Here is a 23,949-nt window from a genome sequence, read left to right on the forward strand (position 1 = left end):
TTTCTTTTTTCCCCTTGAGGTTTTAAAGGAAACTGTTTTGAGGTTTAAGGTTTCTCTGCAGCAAAGTTGAGAACTTTGTGCCTAAATGGCATCCAGCTTCATTCATGGAAAGAGGTGGCGATTTAAGCATGTTCTTAAGTGTTTGCTAAACAGGAGTACTGGTGGTAGAGGAACTAGAAAAAGAGAAGGCACTATTTGTTTTGTTTTCTAAATGAAGCTTCAGTTATTTATGTGAGACTTTTCAAAAAATAGTAGACACCTAATGCTCTTCTACTTTCTCTATTTTTCTCCACTAATGAAGGAGTCTCTTCTTTTTTTCTAGCTGCTGTAGGTTAGATGCAAAAAGGGACGTGGGTATTGCTGTGCTGAACATTGCAGTGCCTAAGAGGTAGGTGCCTTGCCTGCAGGAATGGAAGGTTAAACCAAAGCCTAGGCAGAAGCCACTGCATACCTGGGATGGTGGGAACACATCACTTGTCATTCCCAGTGGTACTGAGAGGTTACTTTGCTCTCCTGGAGGTACCTTCAGACTCTTTGGCACTGCCTTAGCAGAATAGGTGCGGTATGTTAGAGTGCTGCAGTTTAAAGCTTGGTGTGGAGTAAGTGGAAAGTAATGGTGTAAGGCAAAGTTGGTAGGTGCACCGGCTGGAAATGAACAACACTGAAGATGTTGAGCAAGAGGGCTGTTAGGAAAAGCCTATGGGATGTGTCTCACTTTCTGTCTCTGTCCTGGATTTCAGCACCTAATTTAGCCTGTGGAGCTCAGATTTAGAGCCAAAATCTAGTATCTTCTGTCAGGTGCCAAGACCTTTCTTTCAGTTTAACTTGACAGGCTTATTCTCTGTTCATAATAATGGCCTGGGAAGTTTCCATAACCATTCAGCCAGGACATGGGAGTTGCAAGTTCAGTTACTTTCTCAGTTTAGCATTTAAGCCTGTATTTCCTGCTACCCAGGAGAGTACCCTGAAATCATATACAGCAGTCAAAACCTTCTGCTCTACAGCCAGGGATGCAAGATTCCTGGGGCCAGGACTAGTCGTGTGAAGGGGGAGCGTGACCAGTGCTGTGCAGGAAATTCTGTTAATCGGAAGTTTCAGCTTTCCAGGTTAATACCTCAGCTGCTGGACTTACATAGGTTGCTTTTATGGCTTTTGCATTCTTGATTGTACAGTGGCCCAGGTAAATGCCATCTGCCTGAGAAATTGAAACTCACATCTTCCAATTCATGGATAGGTTCTCTCATATGTCTAACTATGATATTAAACAGCCACAATTATAACAGCAGAACCACAGGCTTTTTTTTCTTTTCAGTGGCCATGAGTGCTCAGCTTTGTTTTGGATTTGGTGTTAACACTGGCAGGCGCATTTAGAGCATGCCTGCTAGATTGGGCCTGTAAGACTTGCTCCTTTCTCACTAATGTGTGTGTAATTAATGATCCCAAATAGGCTTCTGATTGAAGCTTGGTGCTCAGTGGAGATTTTGGTGTTTCTCTTCCTGAGTAGTCAAGATCTTCAGGAGAATTTTTAGCGTTGCTTCTGAATACGTAGGTGGAGCTCACCAAAGCTGCTTTTTTAGGCATTTTTTTTCTTTTCATTTTTCAGCATTCCTTTTTCATCTTTTTGATCAAAACAAAAGTGGGACCTCCCCACCCCTAAACATTGATACATTGTTTAGCATTACACACTAATTTTACTTAGTAAATAAACTATGAAGATAACCACATAAACAGCTTTTTAAAATTGATATTGAATTAATTTATGTTAAACTGATTGCACAGAGGTTTGTTTTTTTTTTTTTTTTAAAAAATCCAACTTGCATTCTGACCTTTGGAAGCTGACAGGCTGATCCTTCACTCACACTGTCCTCCCATATCTCTCTTGCTCCCAGAAAGTAGCTGCAGATATCCAAGAATAGCAGCAGTTTTTGTACCAGTATTCTTTGTAGAAAGTGATTATTTCTCACATACCAAGTGATTGACACAAATGTAAAGTAATTGTGCTTAAGGTACCAGAGATTAGCGTCTGGTTTTGGGTGTTGTGTCCACCCCCCCACCCCCCCAACAAAATAAAACCCCCACTTTTCTGTACTGTTCATGAAGTTGCGATAGATGTTTGCCCTCTTACAATTTTTGTTCCATCAACAGTATCTTTTAAAAGAAGGAATATGTTCTCCCAGCAGAATGATGCCTTTGGAATATAGCTCTTTTATTATGCAAATAAAGTAGGTGCCCATTTTAAGCACTTTTCCTGCTAAATATAAACAGTTTTTTCTGTATAAAAAACATGAAGTAAGAATTGGAGCTAAATAAAAATCTAGATGAAAATATGAAGACTGTCCCTTGCTTGGCAGTAGTCACCGAATGTCCCTGAAATTCATGGTATCAGCACCTTCAGCAAATTATTGTAATTAGGTCTAGAATACAAGTAACACTTTTAATTTATTGTTGCAGATTCATAACTGAGGGCATTGGTGAATGCGAAAGCATGGTTCTGTGGGCACAGCAATTATTTTGGCAATCTATGTGCAATGCTTTCACAGATTATCTGTTGTCTAATTCATAGTAAATGCTCTTACTACTCTAGGAATAAGACCTTCAGCACATCTTTAAATTGTGGGAATGTTATGTGTGCAACTGCAAAGTGTGTATAATTTTAAAATTGTATTTATTTTTATTTTTACATCTTGTCTGTGTCTTTAATGCACTTTGTGTTCCAGTCTTTGTAAGGACAACCTATATGCAGTTGTTCTTGCTCCTTTCTGACCTAGAGGCAGTTCTTTTAATGAGAACGTATACCAACTTCACAGTCACAGTCCCATGGTCAAGAATCCCAGCAAGTCAGTGATTTGCTTTGCTTCTTCTTGCACGTGTTCTCACTTACACTCTTTTTTTACACTCTCTCATGCTCTTGAATCTTCCTGTGGGATTGAAAGGTTCTATATTTTGTGCAGCCTTGTTGTGACGTCTTGTTTCTCATTGGGTGTATTGATTGTTGTGCTCCGAGGTAATTCAAGCAGACTCTCCAATGCTGGTTTCATTAGCAAGGGTAGACTATTTTGAATTCGGTGACTGCGGGGGGGATACGCTTGTGAATTTTAAGTACAGGGAGTTTGGAGGATGGAGTTTTGTCCATATTTGTGAAAAACAGGTTATTTAAAAAAAATAACATTTCATTATTGAAAATTAATGTTTCACCTCAAGGCTCCTTACTCAGATCTGATGACATCTCACCAGACAAAAAAAACAAGTCCTGTATTGAGATTTACTGTCTTTTGGCCTCAGTTCAGTGGTCTACATCTAATTGATTCTATTCCAGTTTTTATATTGCGTAGTTTATTGGTAACATTGGAGGGTTTTCTTCAGCGGCATCTTAAGTGGCTTGAATAACATCTATCATGTTATTTTCTTCTGTAATCCTTTTTCTGAAGGCCTTAGACTGTCCTCTGTAGAAGTTCTACCTTCTGTACAAAAGAGTTATACATTGTACTTAAGAAACAGAATTTTCTGACCTTTTTAATCTAATGATTTTTAAGCACTAATTTAAAATCAGTGTCTCAATGATGGGCATGAAATGATGCCTGTGTTAGTCTGTTGGTACCCCAATAAGGAATTTATTAATTTTATCATTGTACCCAAATATGAACTGAAGTTTAAGGAACTGAAATGTCTTGGGAAGAGATTTAGGGACATAGCTTTCCACTGCATAGCTTAAGCATTCAGTCTTAAATTAGATATCAGCTTTTAACATCATTACAGAAATATTGGCTAAAATACGTATGGGGAGTGGGCTTAATAAGCTTCTCCCTTTTGATATTTGTTGCCAACACTTGTAATATTTCCTTCTGTTGTTATTGTAAGGAAAATATGAATCAGACAGCATATATAAATTGTGTGAGCTTAAATTGGGTCCTGATAATACTGCCTTAAAAATGCATTGTTGACTTTGGATTTGATAGCTGAACAATGCTGATGCCTTTGTGTATTAGTAGGGAGAGCTCAAAGAGAATTTATAGTTTAGATGATGTGCTTAATGTAGCTGCATCAACCTGTTAATTAGTTTAATTAGACGCTAATTGAGGCTAGCCCACTTTCTTCTGGTTTGTTTACATTTACATTACTTTTGTGCTTAATTTTATTGCTAAAAGGCGTAAGAATAGAAACTTGCCTAGTTCCATATTTCTTTTCCAGTCATCATTATTCAGCAGCCGAACTACAGACAGTTCTGTATCACAGAACAGGAGAAAAAAGATGGTGCATTTCTGAAGAAAAGTTTCCGCAAATTATGTAGTGCCGACTGTTTGTGCATCAAGGGTAGAGAGCAGCAGATAAACGAGCAATCTCAAGACTAACTACGTAATAAAAGTTTGCTTCTCAAAGTGTCATCTTTTAGAGAACAAGTGCTTTGAGTCCCTGAGAAATGGGAATCTTGGCTCACAAAGGCTCTTTGTAGTAACAACTCGAACCTAGTGGAAGAGTCTTTTACATGCGGTAGTGCTGATACAGTCTCCATCAGTCGTGCTGGGGATGCACGAAAGTATTCCTTTTCAGTCGTCCCCAGAGACTGTCCCTGGACTCTTGTGGCCATGCCAGGCTGTCCCACAGCTATGTGCCATCTTCCCTTCAGGCTGACATGGCGTTGACGGGGTTTAGCAAGAGCAGTTTAGCAGGAGGCCAGTATTGAGTGCCTTCCCTCACTCTCCTGGAACACCCCACAGAGAATAACCTCTTTATTGTCATCTTCTGGGAGTTTTTTAGTTTTGTACGTTATATAGGTGAAGGTGACAGAAACTTCAGGTTTCTGCATTTGCCTTCAGTTCTTAACATTATTAAAAGCCATCATGGAGGAGGAGGCCAGTTTCTCTTTTGGTGGTTGAATTGGACAGGACTCTGGCTTCCTTCCTAGGCACTTACTTCTAAAAGTTACTCTTCGTCTGTATGGAGAAAGAATAGGAGAATTTCCTTCTCTTCATGGAAATCTTTGGAGCAAACTGTTCTTAGGCTTCACCACGATTCCTCTCTGAACTTAGCAGAACAGGCTGCTCAGAAATACCTTAGAGGGAATTTGAACTGTTGCAATGCATCTGTTTTTCGTGGTGTTAGATTGCCAGTCTGAGATTGGTTAAGCATCAGAGGACAAGTCAAAGGGGCAGTTATCTTTGTTCAGAAAGTGTCGAGTTGTATTAAGCACTATGGAGTATCCTGGTGGTATAAGTAGTTATTTCACAACCAGAGAGAAAGTTTCTGTAGGGACTAAAAATCTTCTGGTTTATGTCTGGGGAATGTCTCCTTTCTTTATCAAATATTTGTGAGAATAAATAAAAACATTTTTTTATTAAAGTGCCATGTTTCATTATACTATTCCTAAATTATCTGTTTTCATACATCATGAAACTACTTATTTGTTCCCAATGTCTGTGTGTGTTTAAGCAGAATCTTTAATTCTTCAAGGAAATATTTTTAAATATTTGTTTTATCTTGCACTAACAGATGTAAATATATGTGAACAGTTATATGCATATACATATTCAGTTAACAACAGAATTTCTTACCTTTATTTTGTTCAGCTGTTTGCCTGTATTAACTCATCCATATATACAACAAAGTAGTTAGGAGGAGGGGGGATAAGGCAGGAATAGACCTTAAGCTGCCTGCAATATAGCTCTTAGTACTTTTCTGATACTGGTGTTCAGAGCCTGACTGGCTGCTGCCAAGTCTGCACCTGCAGTGCTGCTTGATTGAAACTCTGCATGTATTCCTCTTAATAAGAACAAATAAATAATATCTTCTGTTATTTACCAAACACCAGGATTACTTCAAAACCACAAGTAGCAATCCCTCTTCTGTGCTAATATTCTGTCATTTCTGCCTCATGCACAGAGATGCTCAGGCTTCATTCCTCAGCAGAAATGCCATCTATATCTCTATGCTCTACCTTGGGTTTAACTTGCTATTTGGAACCCTTACTCAAAATGCGTATCTGGTATTTTGATTATGAATTGTCACATAAACAGAGTGATTGATTAAAGTAATTTACATAGAAGCATTCGTGGTGTTTCTGAGCAAGGGAAAATACACAGAAGCACATGGCACTTAAGCAATGTAATTAACAATAAATGTCAAATTAAACCTTTTTAAAAAAAGATGAATGCTATATTTAAGGAAAGCGCAATTACATTTCTATGGTTCGAAATGTTTTACACACTGTATATATTAGAGGGGCAAAGATATTAACACTTCTGTACATGCAAAGGTGCTGACAGATTTCAGATGCTACAAGGCAGGCTTTTGTAACCACTGTCCGCTTATTGCTTGCAAAGGGAACTCTAATGTAATGTGCTGTTAATCTGAGCTCATTTACTTGTATGCAACCGCATTTGCATACAGACACACTTCTCAGAACTGATTGAGAACATGAGGACTAGTGGTCCTGATTTGGTAAATTGTTGCATATAAACAGGATTTGCATTCAAATTAGTGTTTTATATCATAGCCTGATTATACGTCCCATTTTAATAATGTTGAATGAATGGCAGTAGTAGATTTCAGAAAGCTACTCCTCTGATTATATGTTCCAATTCTAAATTTAATTAAAAATGTCTCTCTTCCCTTTTTTTCTCCTTTGCTGAAATTTAGTAACAGACCTGGAATTTCTTCTCCCATTAAATAATGTGTATGCTTCTATAACAAATCATTCAGTAATTTGTTTAACAAAAGACTGTCATACTGCTTGTGTATTCCTGTGGGAGGGTAGTGGAGGGGCAACTGTACTCCACAGTGTTCATCATCTACTTGTTGCAGAATAGAAGAAAATAAGAAGTCTACAGAGAGAAATAGGATGAGGTGCAGAGTTCCCCAACCTAAGTCTGAGCAAGTCCGTATGTCCAGAGGACACTGTTCACTACTGGGCGAAAACACTAGCTCAGTTCTTTCAGCAATTATAGCTATGTCATTGTGATGCAGCTCTCCATTCGCACCCTGAATTACAAATAAAAAAGAAGAGAATAAAATTGTAAGGATAACTATTCGACTACATCCAAAATCCAAGATAAAAACCAAGGTTAGTTGTAATGAGGAGCGGTTTTCCAATCTAGTTTGCCATCTGACTTCCACCAGTTCAGCGCCACAGCCGTGGCATATCTGAGAGAGCTGTGCGGAGGGTAGTTCTCACATATATTCAACACTTGTGCACCTAGACATCTTCACAGTTGCCTTTTCTGAACTGGATAAAGACAGCTCATAACGGATAAAGACAGCTCATTTCTTTTTTTCAATCCATGAGTTTGAAGAAAATATATGAAATAGGATGGTTTCAGTGCCATAAATTAAGTAAAGCATTATAATCTAATTGCACTATGTGTTAACAGAGCATTTTTCCTGTTGCCTAGCAATGAGTTTTACCTTGAGATTCACCATGTGCTTAAGATTCCATTATTAACTTCTGTTTTCAGAGGTCTATAACTTTAATAAAATTCATTACTAATAGGACAATCCAGAAAGTGCATGTTCAAAGTTCTTTGTGTTGTTATGGGGTCACTTACTAAGGAGGCTTGAGGCGGAAAGCTCTGGTGCCCTCTGATTTCTGTACCCTTCTCCCATTCTACTGTATGTGGTAAATTTTGAAAGTAACTTCTCGAGCAACAGTTGTTTTGTGTGTTTTTGAAGCAGTAAGGTATTTACAAAAGCATTCTTTTACTTTAAAGGATCTACATGGAGATGTTTTTACCAAGGCAGCTACCTCTGCTTAGAAAAGCAGCAACTGCTTTGTGCTTCCCCACAAAACTGAACACCTAGGAAAGGGTTGAGCACTGGCCTTTGAGGTCTTCTCCGTTAGCATTCCACATAGTAGTAGAATAGGTCTAGATGTTTTCTTTGGGGAAGTGTAATGCTTGCTAGGTAGGAGGATCATGTGGAGCCTGATAAAGGAGACTAGTGCTTGAAGAGGTTGGAGAAGCAGAACCTCTGGTAGGAGTGAAAAGAAAAGCTAGAGGACAGGCCCAGAAAGTCACCATGTTCCACAAGAGGAGCTAGCTTGAAGTTAGGGCCAGCAAGTATATGCAAAACCAGACAGTTTTTAGCTATGGGAAGAAAACAGCTATTCCAGTTACCTCTGATAAAGGTGGGGTTTGGATTGTCTTGCACTATTCCATGAGGCAGTGCTGTGCCTAAAAGGACTTGCAGTTGAGCTCGTGGAGAAAAGGGCTGAAAACTACTCAATATCCAAGTTTTTTCAAGAAGCAAGTGTTTTTGGCAGACAAAGTGATTGGAAACTGTGTCAGAATGATAATAGTGCTATGCCACTCATAGATGTGTTTCAGGACTGCATCTTGCTGCAAGGCAGAAAGCAAAAAACCAGTTTATTCATAGTTTCTGTAGAAGTATTTAAGGAAGGAAAATATGATTGCTGGGCTTGTAAATTTGGACTCGACAAAAGATGCCAGGGTCAGCCTTTATGAAGACATGGGGGGAGAAAGGTATTTTGAGTTAATCCTTTTCAAAAAGTAAAACCCTCTATACCTTAGCATTTCAAAATGGTTGTGATTACTATGAAAGATTCGGTTTTGCAAATGGAGATTTATGCACTTAACTATTTAGTGTGTTCAGTTGCGAATCTTTAAGGAACTTGACTTTACTCATGTTGTAAACTACTGCTACTTTTTAACATCTGTATAATTTCAGTTTGTCACCTTTATAATGGTTAATTTTTAATTAAGAAACAACGAAATTTAAAGTTCAGGTGAGCAAAGTAATTTTCACTGGAAAAGGAGGCATTCATTAGCACTGGCATTTATCTTGCTTTATAACTAAGCAAGATTAGTTAAGAAAAACAAGGTAAAAACCAGATTTTTTTTTTTTTTTAGATAAACTGGCTTCTCTACCCCATGCTTATGTTTCAGTACATACATTTTTGCACATACATGTAATTTTTCTTTGGGGTTACGTAGTTTCAATATGATTATGAATGCTAATTACTTTTAGAAATCTGCTAGGTATATGTCATTTTTGTTGACAAAATATAGATATTATAAAATAATACAGATATTATAGATAATATAGATCAATATTAAATGTGGAAAAGTAAAGTGTAGTGTTTGCTGTGGTTAACATAAGTAGCGTTTCCTGTTTAGCTAGACTGTCTTAGGCACCATTTAGTGCTCCTGGAGCCTTTGTATAGAAAATGAGGAAAGGGGGGTGTGCCTGAGAGTCCCTAATTTAGATGTTTAAAGTTAGAATTTGCAACTAACCTTCCCCATCCTCCTTCTCCCATAAGTGCTCCGAAATCTTTCATCTTCATCAGTCTGCCTTGAAAAATTCCATTTCTCACTAGAGTGCTACATTGGGTTAGTGGTCTGGATTTAACATCGCTTGTGGTTCCCCAGAAGATCATCATCTGTACAGGAACCGAATGAAAACGCATGAGTGTTCCCCTGACAGGGTCTAACACTCCAGGACAATAACTGGGGGACGGGCAAAATGTTAGTTGTTTTTGCTGTTAAAATGACTCTGAGGGAATGTGTAAAATAAAAGAGAAAGTAAAATCCTACTCTTGTTTGGTGTTCTCCTGTGTTAAAGCAGCTCAGAGACCGTTGTATCTTATATCTGTTGTATGAATCAGAAGCATACCATATAATTGCATTATGTCTGTGTGGAGGGAAAAATGAGGGGGAGACATTTGTGGGTCTTTATTTTTAATGTGGTTGTGATTTCTAAAGCTTCTGTACTGCAGAGACAAAAGACCGTATATCATTATTGCTGGCTAGTAAGAGTGCACTGGTACTAACCTCCGCCATGTCAGAATTGAATCGAGGACCTGCTGAAGCTTAGTTGAACTGTTGGGAAATGTTTAGGCAAAGTATAGCTTGGCTTTACCTTATATAGAGTAGACCTAGGACTGTTTCTGTTCTCATGAAGAGAACATGCACTGCAGTATGCAGTGCTCTAGAGAGAGTTACTTGGCTCTCCTGGAAATCTGTCCTGGTAAAGAATGTAAATAATCAAAGCATTCTCACATTTGAGCCTAACAGATATTAATGGTCACTCTCATTTGATGCCTAGCAACCAGTAAACTTTTTTTATTGTGTGTTGTCATATGTATGTTGTGAGTTTGTATAATTATATCTGGTGATTTTCATTTAACAAAATCTGTTGTTTGTTTGTTTGTTTTTCTCCCAACAGCTCTTTTTCCTGGAAAAAATTCAGTACTGATAGCTCTCTATGTATGAATGACTTTGCAACAATAAACCAGAAGAAGATTATTAAAGATTTATCTGTCATTTCAAAATTGGTTTTAAATTAATGGAAACAATTCCTGAGCCGTATTTGTTGCACAAAACCCAGAATTTTAGCCTTAATTTTACCTAACATTTGCTTCTAAGCTGTGATTAAGCAGCTGCAAAATAAAAGTCTTAAATTAAGTTGTTGCTACCTTTTTTGGGGAAAGAATTCAATAAGGATTATGCTCATAAAGTTAATAATAAAGTTATGCTCGTAGTTTTGAGTGATCAGCAAAGATTGTATCTCCTAGAAAAATAATGTCTTGATCTTGTACTGAAAGTGTGACTAAAAGGGCATCTCAGTATCATTCTTTTGTCCGTGGTTCACTTGTTTTACATTGTGTTTTATTGCAGTCCTTATTTCCTATAAAGTGTCTTAAATAAAAACACTTAAAACCTCCAACATACATTTTTATTGTCATCTTCTAGGTTGACTGGGGTCAACTGGACTATTTAGTAATTGACATGCCACCTGGGACTGGAGATGTACAGCTGTCAGTCTCACAGAATATTCCGATTGCAGGTACGTGTATTGCTTGACTGTTTCAGAGATTTGAAGTTAGTTAAGTCCGGTAGCTTTAGAAAAATCTTATTTTAAAATGCTGGTCAAAAATTCTTTTAATTGTCTTCCTAACACACTAAGAAACTGTTCTGTCCGTAGTGTGGTGATGAAAAATACTATCAGTGATTTTTAACATGTTAGCATTATAATTGTGTTACTTTCTTTCAAGCTAAGTTTTGAAAAGATTGAGAAGTCAAGTATAGTAGTACTCTGGAAGGAAAGGCAGTTATGCCAAAAACTGCTAAGGTCAGTAGTAGAAAATATTTTCTTTGTCTGTACCTACTGCATAGTAAAGCTAATACAATAAAATAGTTTGTCTTCATGATTGCTTTTTAATTAGAAGCTGACAACGCTGTTAATGCACAACATTTATTCAGATAAACTGTGCAGCACTGTAATACACTAATGCATTCTTTTTCTTCTCACATTATGAATTTGACTTTTTGTAGGGGATTTAAACTGACAAATCAATCTTGAGATATGTAGGCTGCCTTCTAATCTCAGTGGTTTCAGCAGAAGTTAGAAATGCTGCTTCTGAAAGGATGCTGAGCATCTCATGAGATCTGATAGACTGTAATGGTTTTTTACCTGTCTGACACACTTCAACAGAAGTTGTCGGTAGCCAACATAATCAATGTTAGGAACTCAGTGGTAAAAGGGACAAAGCAATCCTTACGGTTCCAGGAAAAATTTAATAATTGCTGCAGCTCTTCACCAGGAGGGCAGTGCAGCGCTGGAACATGTTACCCAAAGAGTCTGTGGGATCTCCACCCTTGGCAGTTGTCCAGATTGTACTAGACAAAGCCCTGTCTGGCCCTATCTAGTGTTGCCAATAGATGACCTCCAGAGACCTTTTCCAACCAGAAATTCTGTGATTCTGAGTTAAGTCATCAGTGAGACTGCTTGTTCCACTTCTTGGTGATACCAGATAAATGTGTTGATACAAAAGCAAAATGGTAGCATCTTTTACTGCTCTCATTCTTTTCTGAGAGCAGACTGGCTCATGTGCACAGGCAGGCCCTGGTTCCTTCCGACACTCCTTTCTCTCTGCACTTTGGTGGCAGTAATGCACTGAAGTGAAGCCACTAAATATTAAATGTGCAGAACTATTTCACTTGCATGTAGAACTCTTACCAGGCTGCCTGATAAGTTTAACAAATAAAGAATTGTATATCTCTAAAAGTTCATAGGATAGGACAGGATAAAAGTGTTAGCTACAGGTATAGATAGAAAGGTTGGTGTGTGTTACAGACATGCCCACATATAAAAGCACTAGACCTAATGGGTGTTGGGACATACACCCTGGTTTCACAGCAAAACCATCACCACTGTTACAGCACAGTGAAGTCTACAGGAATGAAAGGAGCCCTTTAACAATCAGGCAGCACCTTGTATCTTTTCCTTAACACAGTCGTGTCTCAGCTGCAATTGTACATGACAACCACGGTTACCCATGTATCTACAAGCCAAAATTTTTAACAAATAGTTGAATTTAGTGTTAAGGCTGCGTGGTGGTATCTCATAATCTTCCGTGCTGTCAACTTTAGAAAAACTTAAATCTTTTGGCATATAAAACTCAAACATTAGAGAACGTGCTAACTCAGCCGCAACGCTGTTGCCCCAAAATTGTTAATAACCATGGGAGGTTCTCTCTGTTGTCTCTGATTGTGTTGGGTGGTGGAAGGGAGCAAATCCACAGAGTTGTGATGAAGGATTTAATGAATTTTTCCCATAGAAGAGGAGGCTTCTAGTGCCTTAGCTTACCTGTGACCTGGAACATCTGATGAGAAGCAAACCATTATTCATACCCATTTTCTTAAATATAGTGCTTAGTAGGTTGCATGTGTGAGTAGCAAAGCAGGAGGGCCTTTTACTCACAGGGTTTTAAGCAATGAGGTGAAGCATGACAGTGGTACGAAAGTTTTTGGTAAGGTAGAACTTCACATTAAACCTTGTATGTAAGGGCAGTAAAATTATGAAATTAAAGAGGTGTGGCTTTATCTCGTGGATTATGGTTTTTTTTTTAAAGTGTGGAGGGTATAGATAATTGCTATTTACTACAGTGCACCTAAATGTCCTTATTTAACATAGAAGAGGTCATTAGACTCTTGATTTTCAAGAGATTTTTTTGTGCCCTTTTCCCACAGAATTCTACACTATCTTCAGAAGTGTGAGTAGTTGTGGTGTTGGTGCACCGGGTCCTCTGGGACAGAGAGGTGATGGAGGAAAGTACTTTAATCCTGTATTTCTTCTAAGTTTTGCTGAGGTCTGTTTGTGGAAGGTCACAAGATCTTTCTAACTGATATAGCACATCAGTAAAAGGAAACCTTAATTTATTTTTTTTCATAATACTTACATCTTCTTAGAATGTAGTAGTTGTTAACAAAAGCAAAACAAGTTTTTTTTTAAAAAAAAGCTGGATTTTCTTGCTAAGGACAGCAATGTCCTCATTCTTGTGTGGGTGTAACAAAGTGAAGGATTAAGAGTAAATAATTTTTATTCAGTATTTTAATTAGTTTTCCATATGACTGTCAGAAACCTGTGGTTCTCATACCTGTTGAATCAGGTTTTGAGGCAAGTCAAAGTAGACAAGATGTTGATTTAAAAAAAGAAAAGGAAAATAGGTTTAAAACAACAACAGGCAATGCAGATTTTCTTGATATGCCATAAAAGGGGAGAAATTCTTACCCATATCTCTCTTTAAACTCTTCACTATGGCTTTCTGGCATCTTTTTTTTTTCCTTTTTTTCTTTTTCTTTTTTTTTTTTTTTTTTTTTTTTTTTTTTTTTTTTTTTTTTTTTTTTCCTTTTTTTTTTTTTTTTGTACAAGTATGGGCTTTTACAAATTCCTAACTGAAGACAGCATTTTGATTTGAATTCTGAAACGGCTTCACATTGTTACCACAGTTGCTCAGCTCAGCTTATTACTTCGTCAATCCTAACTTCGTAACATTAGGAGTGATAGCATCTCTTTACATTTGTCTTTCCCATTAGTTGGTTTTGTTGAGCATGTTGAGGTCGACTCTTGCAGTTTAAAAAAGTAAGGGTATTGTGCTTTTGATGAAGACAAGCGCAGCAGACAAGGAGTGATAAGATTTGTAATTCCCTGTGTCTTACTGGCTTAATGAATTTTAGTGATTTATAAAGAATTTCCTCTGTTGTGTATTGTGGGTATTTTTCATTCTCATTGGAAGGGCTTCTTTTTGTGTATTACAGCTTGAACTGTGCTTTCTTCTTTTACTCTTGTTACTTGGTTTCTGTCTATTTGACAGTCCATAGCCTTGTTTAGCATGCTTTTATTTTCTTCAACCTTGTTCCTTTCAAGCATATGGAAGATAGTGTTACAAATCTTGATGATGATGTCTTTGCAGCAGTCTACAGAATTCTGCTGTTTTTGTGGGCTCCATCTTCATTTGCAATTCATATTTCTAAGCTGTGTGTTGTCTTTTATTTTTTTACAGAAATTTGGTGTTGTGCCATTCTGTTCCCTCTCCAGTTTTCTTGTTCTTTCTTTATCCTTTGAGGATGCCTTGGACAGTCATGGTATTAGTGGCATAATTTCTCTCTTTTTCCTCAGAGACAGCATATATATCCTAGTTAAGTACATTTAGAAGTGCATTATCTAGTTTGCATGAAAGTTGTACTTTGATTTACATGCATGCATATGTGAGATATGATATTTGCATTACGGTTTCTTCATTATTTATCTGTGGCTTCCTAGGGATAGAGAGTGTAGATAATTTTTATTCTGTCTCTAAATAAATTTACAGAACCTGCACGCATATTTTTGCCAGCCACTTACAGATTTTTCTGTGAGCGCGAGAAAGAGCACTGGTAAAGGTGTTTTACTTGGGACGGGTTTGCCCAGATGGGACATGAAAAACTGTAGCATTGCAACATCTGACAACAAGAGAGGGACTGATAGGATGTGTGAAATGGTATTGGGTTTTAATTTTAGAAGACTTTTTTTTATTCTGCATCATAGGTACCATGATTTTCTTGAGTCAAAAAGAGATTGAAGCAATACCTAATGGGTGAAAGCAACACAAGAAAATATGTCTTATAATTCTGGTTGTCATTTAAGAGAATATCAGCCTTACCCAACTTCAGCTGGAGTGACAGTTTGTGTGGGTACTTTTCTTTCTTTAAAAGAAGATAAAAAAGGAAACTACTGTGACTTTTGTTTTTTTATTTTATTATTCTTAGTCACCTTACAAGGAGATGCATCTTATTTAGCATATTATTCTTTAATCATCCGTAACTTTTCTCATGTTGCAGTCATCCTTCAACAAACTAGTAGATGAGAAATGATATGATAGCTTGAAAATGTGATATATATTTCTGCTTTACCACCACGTTTTCCTTCAGATGCAAGTCTGCTTTCCAAATAGAAATCCAGGGTTAGTCTGGAGAAAAGGGCTTTGTTTATGGTCTGTTGTTACTTAATTTGAACTTCTTTACTTCTACTTTGTTTTTCTGTTTCATCTTTTACGTGAGATGTCCAGAAGTGGGTTCTTTATCATGTGTTGCACATGCATGCTTGGGAAAGTTTGAAGTATTCGTACACGTTTTCCAGCTTTTAAAACAGAGGGTATCAGATGACTTTATGATGTTTGATATTAAGATACAGTGTAAACTAATGACATTATAAAGAATAAGGCTTGTGATTTCTTTGCATTACCTAGTTGCTAAACTGAGAAATCTAAGTGTGTGTATTTGTTCAATTATTTAGATAAAGGAGCCATAAATCAAATTAATAAGTAATATTGGAGATGAAGGGTTAGCCTCCCTAAACACTGGGAGAGAAGTTTATCATTCTCTCCCTTTAGAGCGCGAAGGCGGCAAGGGCATCTCTGTTCGAGAGGCAGTCCCAGGGCCCTGCCTGGCACAAGTGTGCCTTCCTGGTGGAGAAGCTGCATTGTGGGGGCTGACCGCTAAATAAATTAGGCTGTCTACCGCCCTTTCTTTATTAGCGTTCCAGTGAAGTCTGCGTTAGTGAAGTATGACAGCTTGACAGCTCTAGAGACTGACACTCTGTCTCAGTTGATAGAACTGACTGCAGGTTAATACTGGAATTGTTTCATTTGCTAAACTTTGTCATATAACTCTTCTTTGGATATCGAGATGCCATGGCAGTTAAAACTGTTAGAAATATACACTTGTCCAGTGGGAAGCAGACTGAGACAGCCAAATAATTTCACATCTTGCTGTGAACAATCTTTTAATAATTACAGTAGTGAGTATTGGACTGAACTGTGTTTATACAGGAGACCTAAAGGTTAAAGGCTTTGTGTTTTATTTCAATGCTTTTAATTTTCCCACCTTTTGGAAGTAACATATTTTTGGGTTTTTTTCCACACAAAGCATATATTATTATAATATAATAATAAGCTCTAAAAAGGCTGTTAATAATCAGAAAAGACAATTAGTCAAGATAAGCAAGGTGAAAGCAATGGGAATGCTATTTTATGTTTTTCTCAAGTTCTGTAAAAGCAGAAGCATTGCTGTTGCTAGTCATACAGAGACTGACTTTTGTCACTTTTTAGATTTAAAATCAACATAGTACAGAGTTCCTACTATCATTTTATTGTCTTGCCCTATAAATGGTGTCATTTTTCCTAATGACTGCATCTTTCAGCAATATGTAGATCTTAGATAAGGCTGAAATATTTACCAAAGGAGTTATTGTTACTTCAAATATGAATTTTCAAAGCATTGTAATTAATAAGGTTTCTTTTGATGGCAGCGTTTTCATAGATAGGTTAAAATAAAAACAAAAAGCATATTTCTGTCTTACTGATTAAGCATTAAAAGTCTTATTTCTGTTCAAATACGTACATTGGAGAGGAAGGAGTAGAGGGATGCCACCAACTTGAAGACACTTGGCATTTTAAAATTCTGAATGAAGTGTGACATACCAAACTGGTGAACCACACTATTTACTCATATTTATGTCAGTGTCACACAGACCAGGGTGTAGCCTTGTACACAACTGTTTTATAGCATTGTGTGGGACATAGAAGAACTGGATCCTGCCTCAACATAAAATAATGCACAAGAACAGGAAGTTCCAGGTGATGAATAGACGGTCCGTTCAGAAATGAGCATTAAAAACAGCAAAAAAAAGAATTTTAAATCAGATTTTTAAGAAGAAAACACTGTTGATGTTTTAAAAAATTATGCATGATTAGTGTGAAAAAGAATTGTGATTTGTGAGATAAAGGTGTCTTTTTAAATTCAACGGAATTGCAAGCTGAGTAGGTATGGTGCTGTTCTCTTGTCTTTTCTGAAGAGAAATGATCAAAAAACACCCACTGCCGCAGTACAAGTTGCATGTAGCATACAGGTTAAGATTAGAGGTGTATCTGTATTCTGTCATTGCTCTTTGTGTAAATGTCTGTTTACCCCTTGTTGAATATCTCTTACTTTGATGCAAATCACAGTTGCAAAGCATCTGATCTTCTTTCCTTTTAGTTTAACAATAATATACAATGTTTTCTCCATTTCTCAGCTTGCTTTCTTGTTTTATGGGGGAGGTACATCATTAGTTTCTACAGTAAATTTTTGAAGATATTTTATGGAAGCCATCTGGGTAATAGTAAATTTTACTTGATATATTTTTGAATGGCAAATACTTTTAATATCAGATTTTTATGTAGATTTACTCTTTCTTTCATGCTGTATTTTGATATTTTAAATAACTGCAGGAAGGGAAAGGCACATAGGTTTAGGATAGATTGAAAAACAAAAAAACTTAGTCACACCAGTGGGGATTTTAAAATAGTTCTTTGTATTCATCCAAATATAATTTGTATGCTGAAATAGTTTGCTTCTGTTGTCAGAAAAAATGTAGCTGACAAATGCAAATTGTCATCAGGGTTATCTTAGCTTTGGACACTCCTGGTACTTCATTATGAAGTGCCAGACCCAGTAGACTCTGTAAACTTAATTTAGAGACCAAAATACAGTATGAGTTTACACATTAATTTCTCACACTCTAAAAAAAATAAATTTAAATTTAACTCTTGGCTCATGGAGATTGACTTAATACACGTTTCCTGTCTAAGCTGAAGTGATAGTATATTCAGTGCAAGTTCTTTCAATTTTATCATTCCTGAAAAATAGTTTCCAGGTATTGGGGGAAAAAAGCTTTGAAGTATGGAGGCTTTGAAAACTGAGGTTCTCTGAGGTCTGGCAATAGTGGGTAAGTGTATGTTAAGTACTAGATTAGTTGCAATTGCCTTGGTTTTTTTAGACCAATTATTCTGAATAGGAAGAATAAACGAGTATAGTGTTCAGCTGAGAGTTGCAAAAGATGAGAGAAATCCATATGAATAATGGTAGTGCATTCTCTCCTCTAGCTATTTCTTCTGAAAAAAATAAATGTTTAAATCTGCTCCTTACCACCCCCACCTCTGTCGGGAAAAAGTAGAAAACAGAATGGTTTTTGGAGGTGATTGAAGTAGTTTCAGTGTTGTCTTTTTTGTGGAGTAGAATCATTCTTTTACCTAGTTCTCCTCTTTGGATTAGGACCTCTCATTAAAAAAACCCCACATACTCATTTGTCAAAAGAGACTGTTTGGACTTTGCTCTTGCCTAGTACAATGCTCATTATAATCTGGACATGATTGGCAAATGCCCTTGAAAGCAGGAGGTGGAATGGAGTAGAGCAGAAAAATGCTAATTTAGATAGCTAAGGAAAAGTGGAAAGTGGCAAAGTGTCTGTGAGGGAGAGCCTTTTTATTTTATGCCTCTACTTTGCAAATAATGCTTGTTCACAGATGTTATTACAAATGTTTTCAGTGTTTTCACTTTGCTAAATAAAGATTGCATTGTAAATTGCATTAGTGTGACATATGTATTCAGTTTGCCAGGACGAAACCCAAACATTTTAACACAGCGAGAGTTTTCTTTCCATGTCTTTCTCCATGTGATCCAGCGTGAAATGGATGTTATGATACTTACTGATCAGTTGGATGAGGGCAGTTTAACCTCAGGGTGACGGCTTTATCCAGCTTGTGATATTCCTCTGCTCAGCGGCTTCACTGTCAGTTCCTCTTGCCAGGAGGAAGGAGCTTGCTCTAAGATTTAAGTTCTCTTTTCATGTGGGCAAGGCGGTAGTGCCCCGGTCTCTAATTACCCGCTAGTTCTGGGCAGAAGAGGATGTGTGGCTGTTGGAAACATACAGTTTGAACAGTTGTTCAAAGACTCCTCCTCCAAGAAGGTAGTGAGCAGGCTGGAGGTGTGAAACAGACAAGATCCAGCCTTTGGGATAGTTCTGAGCTATATTATGAGTCTCAAGTAAGGATCCCTTAAGGGAAAATCACACTAGTGATTCTTTTAAGTTGCTAGTTGTAATGAGATGTCAGACACAAAAGCTAAAGGAACGTCTTCACGAGTTTTATCCAAGGAGATGGACATCTTTTATACGTTAATGTATCTGTAATCATCGCCAGCTGAAATTCTAGCAGACAGAAGTCTTTCTTCTTGCAAGACCTTGTTCTGCATCTTCGAGTACAAACCGTATCTGTAATTGCAGGCACCTTTTACCTATGAAGTAACAAGAAATTTAACAGAAGGTGAGAAGGACTCTGAAGAGATCCACAGTAGAGAAGATTGAGATTCACCCAGGCTGTTTATAAATTGAAAGTCTTGCCTAGAAGTTTGGAATTGATGCAGTGGAAAAGGTAGCAAAAAAATGCGTAAGTGGTGTGGTCAGATCAGGCCATCCACAGCTGCCTTGAGGTCCTTAATGTGGTTCCTTGCAAGAGCGTTCAATGCCTGGCAGTCAGCAGATGCAATTATTAGAAAAATGCAGTATCTTTCTCTGTCTTTATCCTCCAGAACTCTGTCAGTCTTTCTGGTCAGTTACACTTCACTCCACAGGTTTTGGGGTGGCATTATTTGCTAAGTTAATGAGAATCAGGGTGATATCAGACACAGTCTAATACCTATGTGTGGAGGTGTCCTTAATCATCTGCCTGGATGAGATGCATGTAGCCTGGTTCTCAAGTCTGCCTTTGAAGACACTGGAGGTAAAAAAGACTATGTTAGAGAGATCCTTTTCATCCTAAGGTAGACCACATAAACTTCTGCTTGTCAGCTGCTTTTTAGACCTGCCTGGTTTTTGCTTGGGTACAAATTGACTATAGCTAAGGCTTGGAGAGATTCCACCTTATGCCTTGTAACCCGGATGCAAACCTTAATGATGCAGTGAATATAGGTGACATTTTCTATACACAGAAATTACAGGCTTGTAATTTCCTGAACACCAGTCCACCAGAAGCGTAAGTACTAATGTGCTGTGTAGGCACACCTGTCTTTTACTCAGGATCAAGTACCTGGGATTAAAAAAGAAAGACAAACATCAGTGTTACAGGCTACTGTTAGTTCTGTCTCCATAATTATGGATGCTAAGGATTAAAAATATAGTTAGCATAGTTTTTACTATTGCAACATGCATCAGCTTTTGTCAACTGAAACACGGTGAAGTTACAGAAATAAATGGAATGCATGAATAAGTAGATATGTCAGTTAAACCTAAATGTGCTCAACTTAGTTATCCTTAGTATGCTCAAGGCACAGAAATTATTCTTCTGCACATAACTGCAAACATAGAATTTGTAGTATATTTTAATGTGCAATGTGATAGCATTATAGTTTCTGCAGCTTCTCTGTTCAATTTGTCAGCATTAGTTTGCGTCATTCAGACAGAGGCTTGTGTAAACATTGCACGTATTGCTTCAAGAGATGTGCTATGTGCATGAATTCAGCCATATTTCATTACTTTATTGACCAAAATAACGCTTTACTGTTTGATATTCCTGTTAACCACGTAGAGCCAAGATTGCAAAGAAAGTGTGGGCTGTGTTCTTTCTTGCTTATCATTTGAATCGATTTCTGAATTAAACATATGCAAACTTGTTCAGGGAGGGGAGCACCATGAAAAGTCTCATTTGCCATATTCGGTTGCTACTGAAGGAAATAATGCTGCCAATAATTTGAATTCTTGAACTTCAGGTTGGGTTTGCTGGACTAGCAGTTGTACCAAACAAAGAGAAAAGATACTTATTTTAAAGGGCGTTGGTATAATTCAGTACAAGCTGGCTGTGAATAAATTTTGCCTGTAATCCAGCTCAGAGTGAAAAGGAAAATAGGAGACACATCTATTACACCCTCAGCAGCAGCTTCTTGAGCATGTTGGCTTTCATTCTGTGGAACATGCAAGCTGTCCACGAGCATAATTTTAACTCATGTATTTCAGAAGCCAGAACTTTTTGTACAGGGAGTTGGTGTCTGTGGCCTAAACTCTGCAGTGTGCCATTGGGTCTTTTTGGCATTTTAGCTTTTTCCCTTTGGGTGATGTTCTCTAGCAACAGAATTTGTTAGTCAAAAATATCTCTCAGAGAAGCTGCTTGTGGTTCTAGTGGGTGTTTTCATTGTGCATAGCCTCTGACCTTCGTGCCATGCCAATTATTGGATTCTTAAAAAAACGAATAATGGGCCAGAAAATGTAGACTTCAGTTTTGTTGACTACGTATTAGCTTCTACCTGAAGACTGAGGGAATGCTGAGCCAGCATCTTCAGAGAAGAGTGTGAACAAAAGTGTGAAGCAACTAACATAAGTGTATACATATAAGACAAAAATTTCTAGTTTTGTTTGCAAAGAAGGCAGTAATAAGCATTATGTCCAAGTATTGAAAGATCTTTATTTCACAAATATACAGAAAACTCAAGGATATTGAGTCTAAATTACTTATTTGTGGACTGTGCTTTTAGGGAAGGGTGCTTTCGTTCTGTGGAATTAGCCCTGCGTTTCAACGTCAGCTGCAAAACGTTACGCTACACTTCAGTGAAACGAGGAGCTAAGGTGACTTGGATGTAGCTGAAAGGCTTCCACCTTATTCTTTGTGATGCCATTGGAAGCACGTTGGCTTGGGAAAAATAGCAAATTATTCAGATGCCAGAGTTTCAGCAAACAATAGGGAAATTGCGTTTGCTTAGTACATTACATATGCCATTCACTTTTTGGACTTGTGTCTAACACTGTGTAAGGCAGAGATTGGCAGCTTTTCAGGAAGCGAGGTGCCAGATTGTATTTTTCTTTCACAAATTAGAGGTTAAGAACGCTGGTTGAAAACACTCAAACGTGCTGTCAGGCGGTGTTTGGAAACGGCTGGCTGTCACGCAGGCAAGATGCCAGCCGGCAGCTGGCGTGGGGCCGTTGTGAGGGGCAGGGCTCCCAGTCCCAGCGCTGCCAGAGCCGGGAGGGCTCTCAGGACGCCAAGGCTCCCAGTGCCAGCCATGCCAGTGTTGTGTGCCTCTGGAAATCTACCCACCTCTTCCTTTGCCGTGTGCGCCCAGGGTTGGGAACTGCAGGCCCAGTAGGAAACTCTGTCCTATGCATCTAAAACTGTCTGTGGTAATTGCTATTCGTGTGAAGTTTGGCATAAATTTCTTGTGCAAGATTGGCTTCACATGGCTCTGCAGAGATGTTTTTATAACAGATATTTTGGAGACTAGATGGTTGCTGTCAAACCAGAGCTAAGCAATTGACCAGTAATGTCCTTTTTTACATTGCATTTTTCTAAAATAGGGACGAGCATGAGCAGATTCTTGATGCAAGTTTCAAAGAAATAATATTTGAAACCCCTGAGCATATGCAAAAAGATGCTCTTTGTGAAGTGGTGTGGAATATTATGTCTGTATTGGTTTTGCAGGCTTTATTAATCAAGAAGTAATACAGGGTAGTATAGGATAGTAACCTTTAGAATCTAACCTTTGACAAAGAGCTCCAGCTGTTTTATATGTTTAAGAACTCTTGGGAGTACTAATTATCAGGTAACCTGAAGCCATGTCTGACCAGTGACTATACTTTTTTCAAACCTAGCGCAGGTGTGCGTGAGTTGGCCTCTTATTTTGTGGTATCATTCTTACAAACACACTGGTGTTGCATCTAGTGTAACGTGTTTCAAGATGGTGCTTGTCAATGCTTGTGTCGGAAAGTGTAACAAGTTCAGAAAGCAACAGTCTGATTACAGGCAGCTACCTCTTGATCTTAGGACAAGGCTCATTGTTAAATCAAAAGCTTTAAAATGTAATTATGGCATGGGACGGTTACTGTGTATTCTCAGCGTACCACCTCTGCAACCTGTCAGCGTGTGGACTATGTTGTCTTGTATCCACGGTCATATGACAACTAGATCAATTTTCTCATTTAGAAAATATAAATGGTTTCTACATAGAAAAACTTGTGATGAAAATACCTAAATTTTTTCTATCACTCCATATCATATCTCAGTGATTTTGGTTATTGCATAATAAAAAAACGAGCATAATTTTCTTCCTTAAATTAAAACAAAAAAAACCAAAACAAAAACATATAAGTGTGTGACTACTTTGAATTTAGTAGCATGTACTAAATAGTCAAAATATTTAACAGTATAATTAATAATACACATTTTAATGGTATTTCATGTTTTCTTTTCCCAGGAGCTGTGATCATCTCCACTCCGCAAGACGTGGCTTTATTGGATGCACGCAAAGGAGCTGAAATGTTTAGAAAAGTCCATGTACCCGTAAGCCTCTACATTAAAAATACCAGTAGATTGTTTTTCCAAAATGTAAAAAAAAAAATCCATATACTGCAATGGGTGAACAAACCATTCAGGAATCACTTGAATTTCATAAATTCTTCTTAAAAAAAAAAGGATTAGAATGCATCTTACATCTGTATGAGGCACTTGCTTTAACAGAAGGGAAAGAATTTTCTCAGGCTGAGGTCATAATAGTACTTGATTTCTTTTACAGTTTGTTTAATCACCTGGAATGGATCAGACTGCTAAACAGAGTATCTTACGAAGTAATGTGTGCTTTCCAATTGTACTGTGTTACTATATCCTCATTTTGTGTCCTCTTCAGCACTGTCTGTGTGGGAGCTTAAAATCTAAAATTTCTTGAAATGTGGAAGAATCACATATTGGTACATTTTAAGAAGGAAATTTAAGTTTTGGGGGAGATATGCGCGTACCTAATAGTCACTTAGCCATTTGAAGGGCTTGGTGACTGTCACTCCAAGTAGAAGACTGTCTATATCATAGAATCATAGAATCATTAA

At 37.6% G+C, this 23,949-nt stretch overlaps 1 protein-coding gene across 1 annotated transcript in view; it reads left to right on the top strand.

Annotated features, from left to right (window-relative positions):
- NUBPL (nucleotide binding protein-like) overlaps positions 1-23,435 on the top strand; it is a gene marked incomplete at both ends in the record, with an annotated part of 62,955 nt that extends 39,520 nt beyond the window's left edge. The window contains 2 exons of the mRNA XM_009585615.1: positions 10,701-10,794; positions 23,325-23,435. Coding sequence (XP_009583910.1) covers positions 10,701-10,794; positions 23,325-23,435 — 205 coding nt within the window. The remainder of the gene's footprint in view (positions 1-10,700; positions 10,795-23,324) is intronic.
- Positions 23,436-23,949: the final 514 nt, after the last annotated feature.

Source organism: Fulmarus glacialis, unplaced genomic scaffold (genome assembly GCF_000690835.1).
Source record: "Fulmarus glacialis isolate BGI_N327 unplaced genomic scaffold, ASM69083v1 scaffold25809, whole genome shotgun sequence".
Classification (NCBI taxonomy): Eukaryota; Metazoa; Chordata; class Aves; order Procellariiformes; family Procellariidae; genus Fulmarus; species Fulmarus glacialis.